The following is a 21,688-nucleotide window of genomic DNA, read 5'->3' as shown; positions in this document are numbered from 1 at the left end:
TTGGTATTAATAAGTCAAATATTTCATTTATATAGCTATATAAGGAAAAAAGAATTCTTAAGGGATAGAGACAAATAATTATATGAACAGGAACATAGGCAATATTCATGGGGAGTGCCACTGGTAGCCTTACCTGAATAGAAGGGACATCTGTAAAAGCTTTTATAAAATCATCTTCATCAACTGCTCCAGCACCTCCTTCCTTAGAAGCACCTGCTAATTAAAAGGAAATTAATTTCCTAAGGTTCATTTTTAAGCATCTTAACATTAATGACAACATGAAAAATAAAACTCTTTTGATATCAACATAAGTATAATTTTGAAGGATATTCTATTTTATAAGAAAGCATTTAAAAAATCTCCAACTTTCAGAAAGGTCAATGTACTTTGTAATGCCGATTCATTATAAGGTACTAGGCTAGGCTGGTTGTAATATTCAAACTGTAAGAACACAGCCCTGAAACCCACCTCCCTATTCAATGCACCAGCAAACACACATAAACATAAGTAAGGATAAATATTTTAAAAGTTGAACAGCAACTTAAAATGACACTAAATGTCAATAAATGAGTGTGATACAGAAAATCTGTATATGCTACTATGGTCAGGAAAGCATTCATGAAAGAATTGAGAGTCTTGAAATTAATTACACAAACAAATCTTCCGTTATTGCACATTGACAATAAAAAAGTAAACTTAGTAGGCAGCAGTTATTGAAGAGCCAATAATTAAGCTATTCTTTCAGCTCTAAACCTACTCTTCTATATATACACTGCTTTAAGATGCTGAACCTAGTATTCATTAAACCAATTTTTCTGTTGATTTTAATGGTTTCCTCTCCTCTTAAACTCTGGCAATACGGGGTGTTGGAGAGAGACTGGAAGCTAAAGGAAGGGACCTGTTTCTTCTTGACTGCTTTCCATTATTTGCAGTAGAATCCTAGCAACTCTGGTAGACCACTCATTCCAGGAGCAGCACCTGACTCCAGTTTGCAGTTTTTCTAACACTCACTGAATCAGCTCACTGTGTCATCACACAGCACCAACTAGCCTCCACCCTCTCCTTAGAGGTCTGAGTCCCAGATCTGTGGAGTCCCTGAGTTCTCATTCCTGAATGTAGGCTCCTTTGACAATGTGACTCTGCAGCTCATCCTATCCAAAAACGAAGTCCCCAACCAATAAGTGGGGCAGAGTACCCTAGAATTCTTGAGTTGAGACAAGAGAGGCTGACGCAGTTCTGACTGACGATTCCCCAGTGTCAAGCAGCAATAAATCTTCTCTGGAAGAAAGTTGTTTCTGGTAGGCCCAAATGACTCCCACCAACTAAGTTCAAGCAATGAGTTCACAATCAAAGATCAAATACACAAGAAGGCAAGAGTCACAGGGAACAGATAATAGATTTGAGAACTGTCGATATTAGAATTGTCCAGTACAGACTACAGAACAGATGTGAATATATATGTTTAAAGAAATCAAGGATGGACTCACAAAGAAGGATAGACTCACAAAGAAGGATGGACTCACAAAGATGACCAATCAACAAGAGGCCATTAGGAATAAACAGATGAAGTTGGGAGTAGGGGGATGAAACAATCTGAACTGAGTAATACAAGAGTTGAAATTTTTTTAAAAATTAAATATATTTAAGAACAACTTAGAGAGCTGGAAGATATACCTGAATACATTACTCAAAATGTGGCAAAGAGAAAAAGGAAACGGAGAGACATAAAGAGATACAAAGGACAGCATGAGAATATCTAACTAACATATGTCTATTGGGGTGTCTTAAAGATATTTAACAAGAGATAACAGCTGTGAAATTTCCAGATTAACGAAACAAGAATCTTTATAAATTCAGGATGTGCAACATAACCCAAGCAGGATAAATAAAAAGAAATCCAAACCTAGAACTTGGCGGTGTAACTGCACAACTCCAAAGACAGAGACAGTAATCAGAGAAAGAAGAGATCACCTAGAAAGGAACAACAATTTGAACAACAGATTTCTCAAGTGCAATAGTGGAAGGCAGGGAGAGTATACTCATAATATCTTGCAAGTTTTGAAAGAAGAAAATATTGGCAAACTATTATCTAAACTGTGTACCTAGCAAAAGTAATTTTTTAGACTACAAGTGGAAAAAAATTAGATGCGCTGAAAATGAATATAAGAAAACCATCATTACTATTTAAAATGGTATGATGGTATCAGGGAGTGGCAAACTTTATCTATAAAGGGCCACACAGTAATATTTTAGGCTTCAAGGGCTACATGGTCTCTGCCGCAATTACTCAACTCTGCAAATGAATGAGTGTGGCTGTGTTTCAATAAAACTTTATTTACAAAACCAGATAGTCAGATTTGGCCTGCCAGATGTAGTTTCTCACTCATTGGTGTAGATAGAAAACCCAAAAAATATCATTTGACCAACAAAGGATATACAATTTCAGTTAAGATAGAAGGAATAAGTTCAAGAGATCTATTGTACAACATGACTACAGTTAACAACAATGTATTGTATTCTTGAAAATTGCTGAGAGATTTTAAGTATTCTCACCACTAAAAACTGAAGTGAGATAATATATAAATTAACTGTTCAATTTAGCCATTCTACAATGGATACATATTTCAAAACACGTGGTACACAATAAATATATATAATTTTAGTTGTCTATATATATATATACACACACATATATAGTAAAATCATTCAAAATTCAACTTTCTAAGGTAGCTGGAAATAAAATCAATATAGAAAAATCAATTCCATTGCTAAGCACTAGCAATGAAGTTAGAATTTTAAAGAGTGAAAAAATTTGGGAAAATAATAATTTTTAATGTAATATTAAAGCACTGAAATAAATGGCTCACACCTGTAATCTGGGAGGCTGAGCCAGACAGATTGCCTGAGCTCAGGAATTTGGGACCAGCCTGGGCAATATGAAGAAACCATGTCTCTATTAAAAATAAAAAATAAAAAAATAAAAAAAAACCCAGCCAGGAGTGGTGGTGTGTGCCTGTAATCTCAGCTACTTGGGAGGCTGAGGCATGAGAATCGCTTGAACCTGGGAGGCAGAGGTTGCAGTGAGTGTAAGCTGAGATTGTGCCACTGCACTCCAGCCTGGGTGACAGAGTGAGACTCTGTCTCAAAAAAGAAAAAAAAAATTACAAATGAAATAAATGGAGAGATATTCCAGGCTCATGAACAAGAAGGAATGGTATCATGAAATGTCCAGTCTTCCCTAGGTGTTGCAATAATAATCAAGCTTCCCAAAAGGTTTCTTGTGGAACTTGTCAAGCTGATTATAATAAAATCTGTCTGGAAGCAACGGGCCAAACATTCCTGCAGAAGAAAAGAGGGGCTACTTAACGCTATCAGACATCAAGACTTACAAAGCTGAAATAACTAGGAGAATTAGGTTTTAGTGCAGGGATAGACCAACTAACCAAATAAATAAAATGGAAAGTTCAAAAACAGACTCACAAGTGTAAGAAATTTTGATATATGAAAAAGAAGTGATTCAGATCAAAGGGGAAGGTAGAAACTATTCAGTAATAATGTCCCAAAATTCAACAAAATGCAGAGACAACGGATTATTCAGTTTTTTAAAAAAGTTTTTCCTTATCCAGTATTAAAACTTACAGTAGACATTCTACTTCCCTTAGGAAAATGGTAGGCATCCAAACTCAAATCAAATATACAAATAAATATTCCAAAACCCACAGAGAGCAAATAAAATTACCCATAGCCCTTGCTTTTAATACAAATAAGAGACAAATAACACTTCAAATTTCATTTCAAGTAATTGAGGAAAATATAAACATCCAAGACAAGCAATGTTAACTACAGAGCCCTTACTGAAAAAAATCAGAGGAAACTGTATAGAAAAGAATCCTGGTAGTTGTATAACGTAGACACCAACTAAAGTTCTCTGTAGGACAAGAAATAAACAGCAATTAGAAGTGGGAGGTATCCTTTTGAATCTTGGTGGATAAAGGAAGAAACAAAAAATAAGGGCTCTATTCAAATAAGATGGTAATCACAGAATCAGAAGTAGAAAGACCCCAACAAATTATGTAGTAAAGAAGGTGCATTTCACTATACCAACAGAAGAGGGCCCTCTTAAACTTAAAAACTAAGCAAACCTTTTTTTCCTGGCCTCACGGAATCCACTTGTTACTTGAGGTCTATGAAAATCCAATATATCATCATAAACAAAATAAATAATCTGACATCTATACTGTGCTCCAATAAGAAAACAAAGGAAAAGAAATATTTTCTGCTGATAAAAGTAACTCCCTAAAATTAAAAAAAAAAAACACCTACCAAGAAGGAAAAAACTATAACACAATTCTCCAACATAAATTCAATATAACTAAACAGCAATTATAGGTATAAAAGGAAGATGAATGAGAATATAAAAAATACTGAATATATATAGAAGATATGAAAAGACAGCTGGCTAAAGTCAGGAAAAAAATTTTTGTTTATTTATTTTATTTATTGAGATGGAGTTTTGCTCTCTTGCCCAGGCTGAAGTGCAGTGGTGTGATCTCAGCTCACTGCAACCTCCACCTCCTGGGTTCAAGCGATTCTCCTGCCTCAACCTTCAGAGTAGCTGGAACTATAGGCAAGTGCCACCACACCCGGCTAATTTTTGTATTTGTAGTGGAGACAGGGTTTTACTATATTGGCCAGGCTGGTATTGAACTCCTGACCTCAAGTGATCCGCCCACCTCGGCCTCCCAAAGTGCTGGGATTACAGGTGTGAGCCACTATGCCTGGTCAAAAATTTTGTTTAAAGACAAAATCACCTGAGAAATAAACAGTAAATTACCAACTATCCAAGAAAGAATAAGTATATCCTGGTTTGAATGTTAAAAGCTATAAAAAATATTCTTAGGACAACTGAGAAAACTTAAATATGTAGGTAAGCTGACTAAAAGGAAGTGAATATATAGGTTAATAAACTTACAGAAAATAAAAGAGCTACAGAAAAAAATAACATCACAAAGAAATGAGACAAATACAAAACACAAGACAATCTTAAAAAACAACTGGCCTAGACTCCAAAAAGTCAATGTCACAGAGATAAAAACTGATAAGGGAACTGTTACAGATAACATTATAGAACTCTCAGGTGTGGTGGCTCACGTCTGTAATCTCAGCACTTTGGAAGGCCAAGTCAGGCGGATCACTGGAGGTCAGGAATTCCAGACCAGCCAGGCAACATGCTGAAACTCCATCTTTACTAAAAATACAAAAATTAACTGGGCATGGTGGTGGGCACCTGTAGTCCCAGCTACTTGAAAGGCCGAGACAGGAGAATCGCTTGAACCTGGGAGGTGCAGGTTGCAGTGAGCCGAGATCATGCCTCCGCACTCCAGCCTTAGCAAGAGAGCAAGACTCCACCTCGAAAAAAAAAAAAAAAGAAAAAAGAAAAAATCTGAACTTCACTAGAATATAAACTCCAGGAGGCCAAGGTCTTCGTGTTCATTTACATTTCCCAGAGACTTCAAAACTAGCAGCACACTAAAAGCCTTCAGTAAATATTTGCAAGCTGTTGGCCAGACAGATAGGTGGAGGAAAAAAATGCAAATTAAAGAATCATTGTTTTTTACCCATCACAATGGCAATAATTAATGAGGCTGGTATATTCAGTGCTGCTGAAGGTAAAATGTTGTCTTTATTAAAATTAAAAACACATAAAACCATTTAGAGGAATCTATTTTATAAAATAGAAGCAGCAGAATTTCAAAACATGTAAGTACATGAAGATCTGTATTTTCTGTAATGACCTAAACATGCAAACAACCTGAATGACATCGACAGGGAAAGTTTATTAAATCATGGTGCATCAATAATGTGGAATACTGTATCACTAATTAAAAGGATGCAATAGCTGTCATTCTTGATGCTGAAAGATGTTCTGTGAAAAAAAGCAACTTGGGAAGTTTTTATCAGTATGTTTAATATGGGAAAAATAAAACCTAATATGAGTGCCTACATAAATGAACATGGAGTAATACGTGGAAGGATACATATCAAACTTAACATTAGTTACACCTCAGGGTGATGAGATTAGAGAGGCAAGATGTTATTAAAGTTTTTTAAAACTCTCCATTGTTTGATTTAACAATGAGGATGATTTTCATTCTTTTTTTTATTTTTATTTATTTATTTTTTGAGACGGAGTCTCGCTCTGTTGCCCAGGCTGGAGTGCAGTGGTGCAATCTCGGCTCACTGCAAGCTCCACCTCCCGGGTTCACGCCATTCTCCTGCCTCAGCCTCCCGAGCAGCTGGGACTTACAGGCGCCTGCCACCACGCCCGGCTAATTTTTTTTTGTATTTTCAGTAGAGACAGGGTTTCACCGTGTTAGACAGGATGGTCTCGATCTCCTGACCTCGTGAGCTGCCCGCCTAGACCTCCCAAAGTGCTGGGATTACAGGCGTGAGCCACCGTGCCCGGCCTCAATTCTTTTCATTAGTAAGAAACACATAAACTGGTTTTTAAAGAAAGAAATGATCAGTTGATGAAAAAAATAGTTTATATTCACATGTCCTTTATAGAAACAACGCTTCTTACCAAGTCAACTGTATTAGAATGTATGTGATAAATGTAAGCCAAGCATGCAGTTATTGTAACTTCTACTTCACATGGATCAACTATAATGATTCTAACTAATGGAAAATTCTTTATATGTGAGATTTATAATAATAACATTTCACTCTTTTCTGAGGTAAACCTTCAATTTGTATTCCTATAAGAGACTTCATAATTTTCTAACACCCAAATTTCAGTCAAAAAGTATAGGCAAATAAAGTATGGGAGGACCAAAATGCTAACAATAATTAACACTAGTTGGCAGAACAATGGGAAGGTACTGTATCTTTTTGGAAGTTTAGCACCATGAATTAAACATTCCATATGGTCCTTTTTTTGGAGACAAGGTCTCACTATCACATGGGTTGGAGTGCAGTGGTGTGATCATCGTGCACTACAGCCTCAACCTCCTGGGTTCAAGCGATCCTCCCACCTCAGCCTCCTTAGTAGCTGGGACTACAGGCATGGGCCATCACACCCAGATAATTTTTGTATTTTGTATACAGACAGGGTTTTGCCATGGAGCACAGGCTGGTTTCGAACTCCTGGGCTCAAGCAATCCACCCACCTCCATCTCCCCAAGTGCTGATATTACAGGTGTGAGCCACCATGTCCAGCCCCAATATGGTCCTCTTTGTTGATTAACGTGGAGCCTTGCACATAGTAAGCTCTATATACAAATGTAAATAGAAACAGTAACTTATCCATAGAAAGGCTAGGTCTTTAGTTGGCTTAATTTCTCTTTTCTTAAACATTCTTAAACAAATAAACCTTGTATAATAAACCTTGTATAATAAACAAATAAACATTCTTAAACAAATAAACCTTGTATAATAAAGTGTCTTTGTCACTTTAATTTTTGCACAGGAAGTAAAACAAAATTGGGGTCAAATAATATAATTACAGTAAAACACATATTCTTATACATAGTAAGAAATAATGCAACTTACTATTTTATAGTTAAAATATATGTTATTTACTCAAATCATATGTACTGTATAATCAACGTTAAGAGAGAAAGCATTAGGGATGGATAGTCAATGATCTGGGATTCACAGTAATTTCAGACAGCCTGGCGACTGGTCAACCCTAAATTCCAGATTTCAATAAAAGTGATCTGCTATATGGGATGAAAAATAATAAATACGTATGATATGCAGTATTACTTAGGAGATTACCCAGAGATGATCCAAGAGGAAGCCCCTGACAGTGTGGTCAAGCACTGGGTTCTCATCTCATCTCATCTCATTAGATGGTTACTAACAACCATCTGATCTTGGGCACATCATTCAATGCTCTGAGGCTCAATCTCTTTTCCTGAATCTGGGTCAGATGATCTTTAACACCCCTTTAAGGTGAAAATCTTCTGAGTTTTAGTATCTTCTTCAGTAAGGGAAGAAGAGAGGAAGAAAACAAAACCAAAACACAAAAGTGTTATTTGGTTTACAGAAAGCTCAAAAACAAAATAATAAGGTCTACTAGTCAAAATTTTGGATTCCAGAATTAAAAAACAAACACTTAAGATTTATTTTATTACATATACTGATTCTTGTGACTTTTATTTGTTCAAAAGAAAAACAATTTTGTTGTCTGCATGAAGGGAAAAATGGGAATAACTAGCATCATTTGTAGAAAATAGATATTTGGACATTCTTAAAATCTCAGGTTAGACATAAAGTGAAGTAAAACAAATAGAAAATATCATAAAGATCAGTAAGTACTACTAAATGTAAAATGGCAGTAATTACCTAATTATAAGAACTGAAAGTTAAAACCATTTCAAAGTAGTCTTTGACATAAGATAGAAACAATATAGAGAAAATACACTGTCCACTTGAACGAATGAATGAATGAGTGAGTGAGTGAGTAAAAGAGAACTTTAAGAATTGAAGATTTGGTCAGTGACGTGTCTCAATGATTACATACAAGCTTCAATGACAAATCACTAACCTCAAAATCTGGTACCAGTTATTTTAAAAATGATAATTATATTATCATCTAATTCAACCCTTATTTTTAAAAAAGAGTAGCGGCCAAAATGATTGATACAGGAATAGGGATATTATAACCCAGAAAATAAACTTGAAGAAGGCAATTTCAACAAGAAAATACTGAAAAGCATTTTTATTTACAATGTAAAAATTAAAGGTCTGCTTATTCCAAATGCTCTATTTTGCTGGGAATCATACTAGTTGAGCTTTAAAACGACTGATTTACGGATGCCGAAAAGTAGTGATCATTTCTGTAGATTACAATCTCAGTGCTATAAAATCTAAAAGAAACCTTATTTACCAATAGAAATTAGTATGATGGCAGTATAGCAAAGTGATTTTTGTGCTTTGCCCTCTTATTAGATAAATGACCCTGGCAAGTTACTTCTCCAAATTGCAGTTTGCTCATCAGTAAAATCAGTTTGCTCAGAGATGTTCTTATATATACATTCTTTCATTTAAATCTCAGAATCTTTCATTTTGAAATTTAAATGAAAGAATATGTATAAGAACATTAAAGAATTGTATTAAAAATTGTTACGTAAAATACTGTAAAGATATAAGTATTTTAAATAATCAGGTACTTTCAGCAATTCTAGTAACCATGAGGCAAAAGAAAGAAAAATGTGTTTATCTAAATTCCTATTATGAAGTTACAAGTGTTATTCAGAAAATAGACTGAGAATTTACTTTATCCTTATTCTAATTAGTAAGGCACAAAGGTAACACTTTCGACACTTACATAATATGGATTTTTATTGCAATGATATATATACTGTATGAACCTAGCCATAGCCTTTTTTTCAAGTCTCCTTGGCTTAAAGGCTACACAATTATTAATGCAATATGAGAAGAAAAGGTTGGCATATGAAGGCCAAAGAACAAAGCAAATTAACATACACTAAAGATTAAACACAAGACTTATGAGCTTTAATTAACTGGATAGGATACTTTGCTAAAAATAGCATACAGCCCTAATCTTGATATATATCTCTAGAAGAAGTAAAATACATTCCCAAACTACAAAAGCAGATTAAGTCATGATTCCAAAGAAGCTCACTGTATTTTTTTTATTTTGGTAATCTTACTTGAAAAGAGATTTGTCAAACCCAGTGGGCTGCGTCTGGCTTACGCCACTACTATACATTTCCACCTACTATATTCCTTTAATTAGAAGCTAATCACATCTATTTATTATATACCTCAGAGTAGCAAATAACACATTGAGACTGAATCACCACCATTCAGTGTAAAATCATGGGACAGATAATGTACAGTCCAGAAAACAGAATAGTCATAAAGAGAAATAGAACAATCTTCAAGTATTTGAAAGCATGTTGACAAATAATTCATTTTCCCTGCATATGCTACAAGGAGGTAGATTTTAATGCAACATAAAAAAGAATTTGTTTATTCAGAATTGACATGGGCTTGTTTCTGGAAAATATTTTGCCAAACTGAAAGAACACTAAAAATCCCTGCATCTTTTGATCCAGTGAACTTTAGAAATTTATTCCAAAGAAATCATTGCAGATGTGCTGAAAGATATATATAAAAGAATGCTGACACGGTTTATAGAAGGAGAAAAGGCTTATGGCAACCTAGGTATTATTTAGCCATGAATAATTTTCAATTAATAATTTAAGACAATGAGAAAATGCTTAGGGTAAAATATAAGTTACAAAAAACTACACAATGAATAGCGCCAATTTTGTTCTTTTCCCAAGAAAATATTTGTATATGTAAAAATAATTGGAAAAGTAACTGGAAGAAAACAAATCATAATTTAGCAGTTGATTATGTCCATGTGTAGTGGCACGGCAGGTGATTTTTGTTCTAAATTTTAATTCAGAGCAGATAGTACTACTTCAATCAAGTTGAATCATCTATCAGGAATTTTATTAAAGAACTATGTGACTCCCAAGGTCTTTTCCAACTCAAAAATTCTACAACTCTTAAGAAAACTTTCTACAACCAATTTAAAAATCAACAAGTCTTTGCCAAGACCAAAAAAACTAAAGTTAAATTTTCAAAGGACTGACACTCAAGAGTGGCATTTTTTTTAGAAGTAATATCAATATCCTCTGGCCAGGAGCTCTTTTCTTAGATAGAAAAATGGGCAATAAACCTAAATGAGCTGTGATAAAAGAAAGAAACAAGAATATACCCGCAATTGCCAAAACGAAGAAGAAGAAGAAAAAGGAGGAGGAAGAGGAAGAGAAAAAGAAGAAAGGAATGAAGGCTTCTCCCTTATTTTTGGCAGAAAGGCTGTTGCCTAGATGGCTGATAAAATCTTTAAGTGATTAATTACTATACTCATGAAAGCTACTTAACCTTTTCATTTAACTGGTAGGAATAGAAACTACAAGAATGGGGGTGGAGGAGCTTAAGAAAGTTTATCCTTTTTACAAAAGAGTATCTGATTATATCAATATGATTAATATCAGAATGATAGGTAAATTTCAATTTTCTTCTAAAAAGATAACAAACCACGAAAAAAAATTATAAGCCACTGGTTCAGTTCATAAAATGTTAAATGTTATCACCACAAATCTCAAATATTCATCCATTTTAAGCTAAAAGACAGTTTCATAAAATTATTATAATATCATAGATTAGAATTCTGTAATTCAAAATTAAGAAAAAGATTCCCCTTGTAATAACTGAAGAGAGCTATTTGTTATAAAAGGAAGAAACCAAAAAATGTCATATACTTTTTACTAGCGGTAAATAGGAATGCAACATAAAAACTATCTTCTAATGGGATATCATAACTAACATTTGGATGAGAATACAACCATAAAATTACAAGACAAAAAGAAAATAATTAAAAATCTGAAGTATAGATTACTTGAAACATCCGGAGAAATCAGCAAGACATTTTAATTTCAGCTATTTAGTTATATGTGCATATATATATATATATATATTTATACACCCATATGTGTATGTATGTATATATCATACCATCTTTATTGCTAGTTATATGACACAGAAGATTGTTTAAATGAAATACTTATGATAGTTTTTCTATATTTAGAATCTCATATGATGGGAAAAAATTGAGGGTTGTATAGAAAGATCAAGGGAACACAACTCCTTATGGAACCTGGTCAAAATATACAGTTTATTTTTCTTTCCTTTTTGGTTTTTAATAAAAAGGACTATACACAAAAAGAAAAAACAAAAATCCTCAAGACCATGATTTTCTCACCAGTTACTGTAAACAAGGAAAGATGTGTTTTCCCAAAATATCACAACTAAGACATAAATTTATTTTTAAAAACGAAAGGAAGGAAAAGAGAGATTACTGTCTTTTTAGAATTAAATACCCTTATTTTCATAGATTCATTCTATCAGAAAGATCTAGCAGAAACTAACACCAGAAATATATTCATGGCTTTCTAATTAACACATGAAAGAATACCCATTAAAAAATTTAAAGATAAATATGCTAGAAACAGTTCTAATATGATCAATGAATATGCTATGTATTATAAAATTGCATGAAACCTGATTTTTCTTATTTTCTTATTATGATTTAATCCAGGAACCATTTTTGAGGCAATTTTACTTGACCACCACCCATCTCCTATTGTGACAAATGATTCAATACCCAGTATCTTCAACCATTTTTTAAATGCTGGAGTATTTAAGACTTACTACCTAGAGGAATGTATAAAAACATTACATAATTCAACATTTCTGTAACAGCTATTACACTTGAAAATTAGTAGCCAAATTCTGAAAAACCTGTTCTCTGCTTAAAAAAACAAAACAAAACAAAAACCCAAAAAACTTCCATAAATCTTTTTCAAAATGGCATCTGAAAAATAAATACCTTCAGGAAGAGACTAATTCACATACGTTCTTAGAGGAAATAGCAGTATACAATATTTCATACATTTCAAAAGGGCGTCGTATTCTTCTGAATGTTGCAACAGACTCCAGATCTGCAATCGTGCTGCAGTCATGAATAAACATATTCCACTGAAGTTCTAAGTATGTGTGGCCATATCAAGGGCATGGAGCATGCATAAAAGATTTGAAATGGATTTACATTACCTCCAACCTTAGGGCCACCTGCTGAACCAGGCTTCCTTGCACTGTTGACAGGATTTCCGGATGTTTTAGGTGCAGGAACCTTGAAGGCTGAAGCAGCTGATGATGGCCTATTTCCATCCACTGATTCTTCATCATCGAAGCTTTTATCTGCACAAAGCATCAGAAAAATGTACTTAAGAGAACTAAGCTTTGTTCCATTTTCCCTAAAGCTCAAAAATAAAATAAAGCCATACATAAAATCATTACTTTGGTAAGATATATAATACAAAATAAAGGTCCTTTGAATAAGCGTTTATATATTGGCTAACACCATATAAAATAATCCTCTGTAATTCAAAACCAAAATGCAGTATTTTCATACTTCTTACTTATACATATTAAGTCAAAACATAAAACATTTTAACTCTAAAGGTAGTAAAAGTATTTTTCATGTTTTTGCTACTCTGCATTTTCTGCCAGCTCCTCCCATAGTGTATCTTCTAGCATGCCCTGCCTTATTCCTTATACCCAGATTCTGCAACTTACAATCACAGATCCGTTTGCAAATCAGTCGCCTCATTCCTCTGAAAGCTCTTAATTTCCCTCACCCTAGGAGGCTCCCAATAGTTCACATGGCCAAATACAGTAAATTCGATACTAATCAAAGATTCTATCAAAAAAAGACAGAAACAACCACAGAACCACCACTGAGGTTTGTGCCGGCATTTTTCTTTCTCTTCCCTGCCCTAGGTGCTGTAACAGCCAATCAGCTACAAGGTGACATCATCTTATGGCAGCTACTGCCAGATGAAAGGTAAAAATTCTCCATGCATCTAAAAAAATTCTCTATTAGCTATAATCCTTATTCTATATCAAAATTTCAAAGGCATTCAAAACTAAAGGCTTAAAAATCTATGTTTTTCTTGACATGAAAATTTATATAAATAGAAAAATAAGGTTTTATGCAATATTCATGCTGCTGGGATGCTTATTGCATCAGTAAAGCATAGACAGCCACAGTGCTCATTACTGTGCATAATTAACTCTGTAATCTTAAAATCTGCTCTTTATTTAAGCCATAGAAACCAAACAAAACAATTTGTTTTCATAAATGATTCTACAAGGCTCCTTTTGGAATATGAATGACCACACTAGTATCATCTACTTATATGCAAATGAAACACCTCCCAGCACACACACACACACACACACACACACATACACACACACACACACACAACGTATTTTACTCTCCTGAGAAGATGGTTTTCTCTAGGACCCTGCACAAATCAACCATGACAAATAACATGGGCGAGGCAGAAAAGCAGCTTTACCACACGCTTCAGATGAATAAGCCAGAATCTTTTCCTTTCAATGGACTTTCTTTACTTAAACAAATACCCAATTACTTAGAATTAAATAATTCCTATAAAGAGATATTATTAAATATCTTGAATAACTATTTTTAATATATAACTATTTAATATAACTATTAAATATATCTGAAAATATGCCAAGCAAGTTTTAAGACTTTTATTTATTAAAAGAAAAAAGAATCAAATAGACACTCTAAAGTCACATTCTATTTCAGAAAGTGTTTTTCAGTAATACAACTTGCAGGAAAAAATTATCTTCTACTCTTAAAAAATTATTTTTTTAGCATAACACTATTAGGGAGTCAGTTTGGATAAATTAATAAGCTTAAAACCGATGCAGTACATAGACTGCTTTGTTAAAAACACTAATACAATTCCAAATAAACTGCTACTGTTATGTTAAAAAAAATGCAGCTAAGAAAGACAGAGCAGACATACAAATCTACAGAAAGTTAAGCACTGAAACACAGAGCAGCCAGAAGTTCCCATGGAAACAGTATTCTGTTCCTACACACACACAAGAACTGAAAAGAGTAAATATGTCCCTACCATTAAAAAAAATAATAATAACTCTTCTCAAACTACTGGGAAATTAATTTTTAAACTTTTTATCAAAATACAGCAAAGTATACAAATCATAAGTATACAGCTAATTAATTTTCACAAAATGATCATGCCAGTATAACCAGTATCCAGATCCATAGATTATTACCAGCATCCTGTAAGTGCCCTCGAGACTCTTGAAAGTCTACATTTCCTACCAAAGCTAACTAGTCTTGAATTCTAACACTTGGTTTTGTTCATTTTTGAACATTATATAAAATGAATCATACAATATGTATTCTGGTATCTAGCTTCTTTTTACTCAATGTTGGAAGATAATGTTTGGAAGACCCATTTTCATTGCTGATAGTTTTCTACTGTATGAAAGTACCACAATTTATTAATATCCATTCTACTACCGACAAGACATGGGCTGTTCCAGTATGAGGTTATTATAAAATGGTACTACTAAGAGGTAAGCAAACAAAGTCAAAGGTTTCTAAAGATTTGAGCCTTATTGAGGAAGTAGTAAACATATAATTTATTTTAGATTATTTTAGATTATATCTACATATAATTAGATTTTAGATTAATAATTTATTTTAGATTATAAGTCAAAGACGCATAGTAGTATCTATGGCACCAGTCCTCAAAATGTGGCCCCTATACCAGCAGCTGAGCATCACCTGGCAGTTTGTTAAAAATGCAAATTCCTGGGCCCCAACCCAAACCTACTGAATCAGAAACTCTAGAGTAATCTATGTATTAAAAAGCCCTCCCAGTCATTCCGATGCATGATTGAGTTTAAGAATCACGCCCCTAGGGGAGGGGATGGCATTCTTTTTCTATAAAGGACCACATATCAACTATTTCAGGCTTTGTAAACCATACACATATGGTCTTTCCATGCAACTACTCAATTATGACATTATAGCACCAAAGCAGTTATATACACACAATATGTAAACAAATGGGTGCAGTTGTGTTTCAATAAAATTTTATATACAAAAACAGGAGGGCAGATGGTTTTGATCTGCAAGCAACCGTTTGCCAATCTCGGCTCTAGACTAACTAGTAAAGAAGAGTAAATAGGCCGGGCGCAGTGGATCACGCCTGTAATCCCAGCACTTTGGGAGGCCGAGGCAGGTGGACGATGAGGTCAGGAGATTGAGACCATCCTGGCTAACACGGTGAAACCCATCTCTACTAAAAATACAAAAAATTAGCTGGGCGTGGTGGTGGGCGCCTGTAGTCCCAGCTACTCGGGAGGCTGAGGCAGGAGAATGGCGTGAACCCGGAAGGCGGAGGTCGCAGTGAGCCGAGATCGCACCACTGCATTCCAGCTTGGGCAACAGAGCAAGATTCCATCTCCAAAAAAAAAAAAGAGTAAGTATACACATAGAAGAAAAAGAAAATAAATTTAAAATATCTGATTAACTGAAAAGAAGAGACACAAAAAGAAAAATAAAACAAGTGGATATGATAAAAATAAAATAGTAAATATAAAACCAAGTGTATCAGTAATTCTCTTAAATATAAATGAACTAGTAAAAGTGAAAGACCCAGACTGAATTTTTTAAAATAGGTTGCTTAAATGAGATGTATTTTTACCTATAAGGTCACAAAAAGGTTAGGGAAAGACAGACCAAGGAAAATACAAATCAAAAGAAAGCTGGTGTAGCTACACTAATTTCAAACAAAGCAGCTTGAAAAGCATTACTAGAGATAAAGAGAGATGTTTAATAATGAGAAAGAGGTTATTCCACGGGAAAAAAATCAGAACCCTGAATATTTATGTACCCAGTAACACAGCTTCGTATATATAAAACAAAAACTGAAAAACTAAAAGGAAAAATAAATAAATCTATAAACATAGGAAGAAATAAAATTTTACCCACTTCCAATAAGGTTATGGTTTTTATTACTATCAGCTAAAAGAATTCATAAAACTAATTCATTATCACTAGCCCTAAAATCTAAAATTTGTTAAACATTTGTAAAAGGTTATAAATAAATATTCTAGGCTTAAATTTTTTTCTAAATAACTATGAAATATCAAAACAAGCCTCAATTATTTTCTTCCTAGCAGCTATCACTTACTGAAATAATAGACACTGATTTTTATAGGTGGATTCCAATGTGGATTGGAAGCTTCTTAAAGAGCAGAAACTGTCTTGTTCATGCTGCAACCCCATTACCTAGAACAGTCTAGGAATAATTGTCACAGCCAACTAACTCTTCCTGCTGCTTACCTTGTTCCCTAAAGTTTATTCTCAACATGGAATCCTGGGTTGAACAAAGTCATATCACATCACTGTTCAAAATCCTCCTATGACTACATAAAAAGGTCTATCAGAACTCTAAGATCTTAACGGTCACACAGGTCTCTCCAACCTTATCTCCTACTTCTTTCTCTCTAATCCCCCCACCAGCCTAGCCTCCCTCCCGTGATTCATGGCAGGGCCTTTGCCTTGCTTCTTCTGCCTAGAATGCTTTTTTCATCCACATCCATACTGTTCACTCACCATCTTCATGTCTTTATTCATCTGTTGCCTTCTCAACGAAGTTTTCTCTGGATACTAAAATCACAAACTTCCCAACACCCTGGTACTCTGATGTATCCCTGCCTGTGTTATTTCTTCCTAGCACTTATCACCTATATATTTTACTTATTTTGCTTATCTGTGTCCTGCTACTGAAATATATGAGCTGTGGGATTAAAAACTTTTGTCAACTGTTGCCCCTGTTGTATCTTCAACATGTGGAACAGTATCTAGAATGGCACACATTTCACAGTATGGAGACTTTCAGGTTCCAATGAAAGCATTACTAAGTTATTAAAAGTAATACTACAAACGCAAACAATGATACACACTAAATCATGTACAAATTTTTATATGTAATAAAAGCAATAAATATTTTATAATATAGTAAAAAATACAAGGATAAAACCAGTACAGTGGAGCTTCTATTCTGAAGGCCTTGTGGGGCAAAGGGAACAGAATTCAAAACCCACATTAGATGCAGGGTCTAACAGAGGACTCTTCCCACCAAAAGCTGGTATACCAAACAACTATACCCTCAAGGTTAAAGTAAATCATAAGAAAGATCTTATCTTCCTTTAGTCAATTCCTTTCAAGCTCTTCTTGAAAGAGAATAACAGAGAAGTGAATCAAATAGAGTGCTTCATTAAGGTCAACTGCTTGGGTGGTCCAGACACTCAAGACCTTAAACTCTGTGGGCTCAGACTGGTAGTACTTCCAAACAACAGCCAAACATAAAGCAAAATTTCCCTGGAAGAAGGTGTCTGGCCTCAAATTATTCCCACAAATAATTTCCCAAAAGGCACCAGGTACAACAGGAAACAAGAAACCATGAGCCAAGAACAATATAAAAAGAAAACAGACAATAGGAAAAGACCCACTTAAAATCCTAGAGTTATCGGACATGGATTATACAATAACTGAGCAAACGACTTTGGGAATTGAAAAATTATAAAAAGTGACATAGATTTTTAAAATAACCAAATGCAATTTCTACAAATAAAAATATAGTAACTGAAATTTAAATTCAGTGGGCATGCATAACAGTAGCTTAGACACAACTCAAGGGATCACTAGTGAATTGAAAGACAAATCAGAAGATGTCACTTAGGATACATATAGTAGGTGCTAAAGTATTTACTGAATAAACAAAAGAAGAATCAAACACAAAAAGCAAATTACAAATTATGACTGTTGACACTTTTGTTCTTGCTCCAAAGTTTCAAAGAGACTGGTATGATTGGGTGCAGAAACTGAACAAGATAAGCATATTAAAATATATTGAAGGATAGAAATTATTAAAGTGAGCAGGCTGCAGTGGTCTTCTATATAATGGAGATGGGAAAGAAGGAAAGAAAATGGAGAAAAGGAAGAGATGGAAATAGAGAAGGAAGAAATGGAAATGAAGTAGGAATAGATGGAAATGGAGGAGGCAGGAGAGGGAGAAGAGATGAAATACAGGAGGAGGAAATGGAGAACAATGGAAGAGATGGAGGGGAAGAGGAGGTGGATGGAGGAAGTGATAAAAGGAAAAAGAGGAGGGAGAGACCGGAGGAAGAAAGGAGTACAAGAAGGGAGAAGGGGAGAAACAGACAGAAAGAGAAGAGAAGGAAAAAGACCAAGTAAGATAAGGTTTTACCTTTTGTTGCCTTCAAGTAACACTTGGAAACTGTCCCTAGCAAGCACTGAGACACTATAGGCCCACAATGACTTATCTGCATGCCTGAAAGTCAAAAAGCTCTGAAAACCCAACTTTTGTTTTGTCTTTTAAACTCATTTGGTGGCATAAAACTCATCTGAACTCAGTTTATGACAAAACATGATGTGAACTGATATGAGGCTATTTATGTGTATTCTACTCAGTATGAATTCACATATATTTAATGGCAAAAACATGGCTGGGTGTGGTGGTTCACGTCTGTAATCCCAGCACTTTGGGAGGCCAAGGCAGGTGGATCATTTGAGGCCAGTAGTTTGAGACCAGCCTGGCCAACATGGTGAAACCTCATCTCTACAAAAAAACACAAAAATTAGCCAGGCGTGGTGGCACATGCCTGTAATCCCACGTACTTGGGAGGCTGAGGCAGGAGACTCCCTTGAACTCGGGAGGCGGAGGCTGCAGTGAGCCAAGATCATGCCACTGCACTTCAGCCTGGGCAACAGAGCGAGATCCTGTCTCAAAAAAAAAACCCCAAAAAACACTAATGTGCTTGATTATAGGGTGCTGCCCCAAGCCCAGCAGAAACTGTTACATAATACATGGGGTATAACCTTATTAATTTTCTAAAATCGAATACATTCTAAATTCCAAAACACAAGTGGTCCCCAAGGTTTCAGATAAGGGTCTGTGAATTTATATTAATCATGCCTTGTCCTTTTTTTTCTTTTTCTCACTTTGGGAAAGACATGTATTGAAACGGCTTTTTAAACTTTCCACCTCTTTTTTTTTTTTTTGAGATAGCGTTTTGCTGTTGTCACCCAGGCTGGAGCGCAATGGTGTGATCTTGGCTCACTGTAACCTCTGCCTCCCGGGTTCAAGTGATTCTACTGCTTCAGCCTCCTAAGTAGACGGGATTACAGGCATGCACTACCATGCCCAGCTAATTTTGTCTTTTTAGTAGAGATGGGGTTTCACCATGTTGGCCAGGATAGTCTCAAACTCCTGACCTCAGGTGATCTGTCCTTCTTGGCCTCCCAGAGTGCTGGGATTACAGGCATGAGCCACCACACCCGGCCTCCACTTCACTTTTACGGGTACATGTATTCCAAAACCCGAAACTTCTGCTTCTCAAATTCATATAAAAGATGAAAAACTGCACCATTTTACATGGCAAATAAAAGAGCAAACCAAAATTTATACCACATCTTACAGAAAAAAAATACATCTTATGTGGATTTTCTTCAGTGAAACAAACAGTTCAGTAAGAAGAACTCCCAACACTATGAATTTTCATGCACAAAATATGCTCTGATTCACATTAAGTAGTTTCTTATACCAAAGTTCCTCTTTTCCCTTGAAGCTGTATCCTTCCTTGTTCTAATTAAAACAATGAACAACAAGACTTGGGATTTCTGAGCTGTTTTACACTCTCGCATACTATGAGAGTGTATGGTGACTATGGTTATACCTAACAGCTAAATTACAAACTGAGATTAGGAAACAATAATCCCTATAAACTATTATACCACAGATACCTTGGAAAACTCAAACTTTAGCTGTCTACACTTCCCACACTGTGCTTTTACAATAGGAAGCTCTCCTTGGATTTTCTCTAATCTCACAGGTCCCTCTAGCTAAGTCTCTTCTGTTGGCTGTTCTTTCTCTACCCAACAATTAAATGTTGAATATTCTCCTTCTCTCCAGACTATACACTCTCTAAATGACCTCATTCATTCTCAATGGTTTTAAATACCTTCTGTATGCTGACAGCTCTCAAATGTTTGTCTCTAGCCTAGACCATCTCTGAGTTCCAGACCTATATATCCAATTGCCTACTAGATATCTCACCCATGGGTATCTCCAAGCCACTCGAATTTCATATAGATACATAACACCAACATCATCCAAAACTGATCTCCCTAAGTCCTCCCCAATCCCAGTAAATAACGTCACCATCTATTCAGCTGCTCAAGCTCATAATGTGCTCAAGTTTTCCTTTGACCCACAGAGATCGTCTACCAATAGTTCTTGTGCTTAAATCCACCTGTTTCTCTTTACCTCTGCTGCCACTCCTAATCTAAGGCCAGACCGGTATTGTCTCTGCCTATATTACTACCAGAGCGGTCTCCTTGCTTCTATTTTTGACTTCCTTCCAAACCACAAAGTAGACAATATAATCCTCTAAAAAAGTAATTTGGATCAATGGCTGCCAAAATCACTAAATGAAAGGCTGAGAGGAACTGTATAAAGGATAGATCAGGCTGTTAACACCTAAACCCACTGCTCAATATTAGGATCACAAAGAAAGACAATCAGACAGTGTATGCCTTCTGACAGAAATCCAAAATACCACACATGAAAATATGTACCAAACCCATTCTAATAAATTAAGACTTGATTCTGATCAAGCCATTAGAAAAATTTTCAATTTTGAGGAAATACAGGAGATAAACATTAAAAAGCAGAAATATAAAAGCACCATACAACACAATAAAAAAATCTAGTGTGCAGGAAGAATATTTAACAGATGTTTTTTTCTTCAATAAATAAATGGCAAGAGGAGAAAAAAGTGAGATAAATCCTATAGATGAATAGAGCCTTAAGAGGTATATCAACCAATTGCAATGGTGAACTTTCTTCAAATACTGATTCGAAACAAACTGTAAAAAGATACTTATAAAACAACTGAGAAAATGTGAACACATTATTTGACACTAAGGGTTAAACTTTTAGGTGTGACAATGGTATTGTAACTGTCTTTCTAAAAGACACTTTATCTGATACACATGATGAGTACCATGTGCACATACACACACATTCTTAGTCCAGCAGGATAGCAGGGCTGGGAAAAGACGGGGTAGGGATATAGATGAATAAATAGTAGTCATAATTTCTTGAAACTGGATGATAAGTAGTAATGGAAATTCATT

General features: G+C 34.9%; 1 protein-coding gene across 50 annotated transcripts in view; it reads right to left on the bottom strand.

Annotated features, from left to right (window-relative positions):
• CLASP2 (cytoplasmic linker associated protein 2) overlaps window positions 1-21,688 on the bottom strand; it is a 223,721-nt gene that overhangs the window by 141,005 nt on the left and 61,028 nt on the right. For 21 of the 50 annotated variants that reach the window (XM_055284138.2, XM_055284210.2, XM_055284267.2 and 18 more), the window contains 2 exons: window positions 12,658-12,804; window positions 134-216 (listed from right to left, as the gene is read on the bottom strand). In XM_055284138.2, the coding sequence (XP_055140113.1) occupies window positions 134-216; window positions 12,658-12,804 (230 nt within the window). Of the gene's footprint in view, window positions 1-133; window positions 217-12,657; window positions 12,805-13,182; window positions 13,382-21,688 lie in introns of those variants that run through there. The other 29 variants (XM_055284306.2, XM_063612518.1, XM_063612529.1 and 26 more) reach the window with 9 other exon arrangements.

The sequence above is a fragment of the Symphalangus syndactylus genome, chromosome 1, assembly GCF_028878055.3.
Source record: "Symphalangus syndactylus isolate Jambi chromosome 1, NHGRI_mSymSyn1-v2.1_pri, whole genome shotgun sequence".
NCBI classification, from domain to species: domain Eukaryota; kingdom Metazoa; phylum Chordata; class Mammalia; order Primates; family Hylobatidae; genus Symphalangus; species Symphalangus syndactylus.
Note: the sequence above shows the minus strand (reverse complement) of the source record. Positions and strands in the feature narration are given on the sequence as shown.